The sequence below is a fragment of the Musca vetustissima genome, unplaced genomic scaffold, assembly GCF_032173495.1.
Source record: "Musca vetustissima isolate MV318-11 ecotype Yass unplaced genomic scaffold, APGP_CSIRO_Mvet_v1 utg238476, whole genome shotgun sequence".
Classification (NCBI taxonomy): domain Eukaryota; kingdom Metazoa; phylum Arthropoda; class Insecta; order Diptera; family Muscidae; genus Musca; species Musca vetustissima.
In genome coordinates, this window is record NW_026885104.1 from 1 (window position 1) to 5,442 (window position 5,442).

General features: G+C 33.0%; 1 protein-coding gene across 1 annotated transcript; it reads left to right on the forward strand.

The window, feature by feature from the left end:
- Positions 1-989: 989 nt before the first annotated feature.
- LOC133332216 (uncharacterized) lies at positions 990-5,095 on the forward strand (the record flags this gene model as incomplete). Its single annotated transcript, XM_061540598.1, has 2 exons — positions 990-1,113; positions 4,871-5,095. Coding segments are annotated over 2 exons (349 nt in total), but the record flags the coding sequence as incomplete, so codon positions are not given.
- Between the last annotated feature and the right edge of the window lie 347 nt (positions 5,096-5,442).

A 5,442-nucleotide genomic window follows, 5' to 3' on the forward strand; every position in this document is an offset into this window, starting at 1 on the left:
CACGCTTTATGTAGGGTCTAGAAAAATATGTTAAATTCCCCTTCTTGTGCAGGGTCTAGAAAAAACTTATGTATAAAATCCAAGACTTGTCTAGGGTCTTAAAAATCCATGTTGGTTGTTAGAAAAATATTTAAAAAAATTCAGGAAAAATAATCACTTATAGCTCTGGTGGCGTATACGTACCGATAACAATTATACGGTCCAAATGACATTTTCTTACCATTTTTATGGCTTTGTTCAAATGAGCTTCAATATTCTGTGATAGATAATAAGGTAAACAAAATTACTCACCAAACTACGTCATTACTAATTCCAAAAGACGTCGTGAAGTTTGGCCGGATTGAACTTTGTATACCCATTCACATGAAGTCATTCAAAATAACATCGATCGGAATTTGGGACTATGGAGGAAGATTTGACAACCAATAAATATTTATATAGGGCTTAAAAATAATCTATAAAAACTTATGTAGAAAATCCTCCATGCTTGTCTTGGGCCAAAAAAATATTTTTATTAAATCCACGCCTCGTTGTTGCTTGAAAATTTTGATTTTAAAAAGCTAAGCATTGTTAGCTGAATGACTGAAAAATATGAAAAAAAACTTCATGCCTTTTTTTACCCTTACAGCTCTGGTGGCGTATACGTAGCGACAACAATTATACGCCCCAATGTACCAAATGACATTTTCATACGGTTTTTATGTCTTTGTTAAATCGAGATTCAATATTCTATAGAACTCTAATATTTAAAAAATGACCCGCCAAATTAATCCATGCTTTGTCTAGAGTAAAAAAATAATCACTTATAGCTCTTGTTACGTATTCGACAGGCACTTTTTTACGTGTTTGTTGTGATTTATTAAAATTTTAAAATATAGACATGCTTTCGTGTCACTTTTGACCGGTTTGAGTTTTTATTATTTTTAAATCTTCGTAAAAAAATAAAAAAACATAATTTGTTAAAATATTTTTTTTTTGTATTTTTTTAGCACACCCAACAACATATTAATCGCAATTTAATGAGCGGATTTCTTCATCAACATTTTGGCGCTGAATATGAACCGGTTATAACGTTTGTGGATTCACCACCAAATTCTGAAGAATCTTGGCCGGGTAAGTTTTGAATTAAATATATATATATATATATGTATATACATATGTTATACAAATAAATATATAATTTAATTTAAAAATATAACACCAAATTGATTATCAATTTTGTAATTGGATGAAAAAAAAATTTGCTATTTTCTAACTCGTGTAAGTTATTTCACAAAATTAGCAACTCTAAATAAATAAATTTATTTAGCACAATTATTTATTTCGTATAATTTTTTTGTGGCGGCTATTACAAAGCGATATGCTCGATTAAAAAATGATATATAGCTTAAGCTATATAAAAATGTAAATTAATATCCATTATCACATTTTTTCGATATTTCCTGAACATGCTGCAAAGAAGAATTACCAAATATATTTGGCAAATTCAGTACCAAATGACGTTGCTGATGTGATTTTTTGTGTTGACACAATAAATCGGTTATACCTTCAAGAGTTGCTGAGATTTTTGTTTGAAATTTTAGAGGGACATTCTTCAGATGTTATAGCTTCAAATGAAATAAAAATAACAACATTGAGTTTTTGGAACCGATAATGGGTAGTGGTTCCTCTTAAGAAAAATATCTCAAAATTTGATTCTTTTTTATACCCTTCACCACACTGTGGTACAGGGTATTATGTCTTTGTGCATATGTTTGTAACAGGCAAAAATAATCGAGATAGACCCATGGTTCCTTTTGAGAATATGCATAGAATCTCTTTCTGAGTCGATTTATGTATGTCCGCCTGTCCGTCCATCCATGTATTTTTGTTAACAAAGTACAGGTCGCATTTATGATCCGATTTGGATGAAATTTGGCACAGGTCATTTAATTGTACCAAGGACGAACCCTATTGAAATTGGAAAAAATCCGTCCATGTTTAGGCTCCCCCAATTTTCGGTATTTTGAGGTTATTTAGGGCGTTTTTTAACTGAATTCGCTAAAATTTGGTACTTTGAGTTTTTATTGGGTAGCTAATCTCCCTACTAAAAATTATAAATATAGGTCCATTTTTTCGGATAGTCCCCATATAAGGGTACCCCCAATTTTCGGTATTTTGGGAGGTTTGATCGCATTTTTCGACCGAATTCGCTGAAAATTGGTACTTTGAGTTCTTATTGGGTAGCAAATCTCCCTACTAAAAATTATAAATATAGGTTCATTTTTTCGGATAGTCCTCATATAAGGGTACCCCCAATTTTCGGTATTTTGGGGTTCTTTAGCTCGTTTTATAACCGAATTCGCTGAAAATTGGTACTTTGAGTTCTTATTGGGTACCAAATTACTCCACTACAAATGAGAATAAATATAGGCCCAGTTTTTGTGGTAGTGCCCATATAACGGTACCCCCAAATTTTTGGTATTTTGGGGGTTCTGATCGTATTTTTCGACTGAATTGACTGTAATTCAGTACGTTGAGTTCTTATTAGGTAGCAAATCTCTCCACTATAAATTATATTCGTTCGGTATTAATATTCGTCTCCTTTTAGGGGTAGTCCACATATAACCCCCTTTTTATACCCTTCACCACACTGTGGTACAGCGTATTGTGTCTTTGTGCATATGTTTGTAACAGGAAAAAAAAATAGAAATAGACCCATGGTCCCTTTTGAGAATATGCATAGAATCACTTTCTGAGTCGATTTATGCATGTCCGTCCGTACATGTATTTTTGTTAACAAAGTACAGGTCCCATTTATGATCCGATTTGGATGAAATTTGGCACAGGTCTCTTAATAGGCCCAAGAACGAACCCTATTAAAATTGGAGAAAATTGGTTCAGATTTAGATATAGCTCCCATATATATTTTCGTCCGATTTTAACTTATTGATGCACCAAACTCCCAATAGTGATCCGATTGAGAAAAAAATTTTGCACAGAGTATTGAATTAGGTCTAGATAGTTATTATTATTGAAATAGGTTTAGATTTAGATATAGCTCCGATTTATACTTTCGTCCGATTTTATGTAAATAGTGCACCAAACTCCCAATAGTGGTCCGACTAAAACAAAATTTTGCACAGAGTACTGAATTAGGTCCCGACTGATGTATGTGAAATTTTGTTGGATTCGGTTCAGATTTAGATATAGCTGCTATATATAGATTCGTCCCATTTTATGTAAATGAAGCTCCATACTGTCAATAAAATATCAGTAGAGGCCCTTGAGTCATTTTCTATGATAATCATGAATGATTCGTGCCCTCATTCAGACGGCAAATATATGCAGCTCAACCAAATTGGCTGTAGTTTGGGTTCTCATAGAGTAGAAAATATTTCTACCATAAATTATTTGTACCATTATTAGTTTCCGGATAACTCCCACATAATGGTAATCACCATTATTCGATATTTGGGCACATTTTTCAATCGATTTTGTTTTAATTAACTTTTAATAAAAATAAAAATCGATTTTCTGAAACCGAGAATGGGGGGTTCAAGAAAAAAAATCTGAAATTTTGATTTCCTTTTCCGGATAGCTCTTACATAATGGAAACCTCCATTATTCGGTATTTTGGGTGAGGTAAAGGAGGCTCCGGTTTTTTTTTCGTTATGACAAAAAATGCCTCCGAGCCTCAGGGAGATTTCTTTCTATACGAAAAATATACAACTGATGATCTGAATTTTTTTTCTATAGAAATGAGGCTCCGACGGTTTTTTTTTCTATATGAAAAAAAAAATAAAAACTCAGTGATAACTAAGGCTTCGAGAAAAAATGGCTCAGTGGTGACTGAGGCCTCATTGGTAACTAAGATTCCGAGATTATTTTTTATACAAAAAATACCTCAGTGGTAACTGAGGCTCCGAGATTTTTGTCTATACGAAAATCTGCCTTAGGGATAATTGAGGCCCCCGGATTTTTTCGAAAAAAGCTTCAGGTATAACTGGGGCCCGGGATTTTTTCTATAGGAAAAAAATCCCTCAAGGGTAAATGAGGCTCTGAGATTTTTTTCAATATGAAAAAAAATGCCTCAGTGGCATCTGAGGCTCTGAGATTTTTTCTATACAAAAAGTAAAATGCCTGAGGGTAACTAAGGCTCTGAGATTTTTTTTCTGTACGAAAAAAATGCCTCAGTGGTGAATGAGGCTTCGGGATTTTTTCTACACGAAAAAAGCCTCAGTGGTAACTGACGCTCTGAGATTTGTCTATACGAAAAATAGGTAAATGGGGGTAAATGATGCCTCAGAGCTAATTAAGGCTCTGATATTTTTTTCTATACGAATAAATGCCTTAGATAATTGAGGCCGGTTATACCAAAAGCATGCCTCATATAACTGAGGTCGACGATTTTTTTTCTATACATTCTTTTTGTACAGAAATAAATTCCCCTGTGAATAATTTAAATTTCTTCTTTATGAATACAAATATTTTTTGACACTGAGACCCAATTGCATACTTTAATATAGATTATCTTGACCTTAGAGTCTCATAATCCGATCCGAATATTCGATTTGATCCAAACTTTGTACATCGTAATATTTTTCCCAAAACAATTTTAAGTTCGAAGATGAGATATACAAATTTCTCGAATCCGACACATATAGTTCAAATACTCTGAAGTGGAAGAAGACTTTGGACATTCTATATTTTAACAGCGCAGATCCTATTTTTATCAATAATTTAGATTTTACAGCCTTAGAATATTTCCTACCAAAATTTTCAAATTTCATCTTTCCAATTTCCCGATTTTTCTTTGCTATACAAAATTTTGAAATAATTTTTAATTTAATTTTAATTTTTAAATATCTTTTTATTTTTTATCCGGCAGACGATCAATCGAAGGGCTCACCAGGACCACAAATAATTGACGTCCAAACTATCTATTCTCAAAGTGGTTCACGTAAAAGGCGAATGGATTGGGATCCATTGGATTTGGGACAGAGTGAAAGCAATGCTTCTCCACCAACTGTTGAAATACCAAATAAATTAGCGGGACATCCATTGGCCGCCGATGCTAAGGATAAAGGCTATAAAAGGGAGAAATTGAGTAATGGTAAGTGGTACAAAAATGATTTTTTTCCTCTATAAAGATTTAAAAAAATGCAAAACGCTATTTTTCCTGAAAACAAAAAAAAAACCCTTTGCTTATTCAGCCCAGCTGAATTAGGTTTTTTTTTTTTGAGATTATTATACAATTGTTAGAATTTAAGTATTATTGTCATATGTTGTTGTTGTTGCTGTCGTTTTTTCATTCTGCCTGATTTGATTTTCTTCCCCATTTTGATAATCTAAAATGTCTTGGATTTTGGGGGTTTGTTATTCGCCTTTTTTTAGGTGGTTATCTCGTTGAGAGTCACACAGAGACACAAACGCTCACACACATCAATGTAGACACCCTCT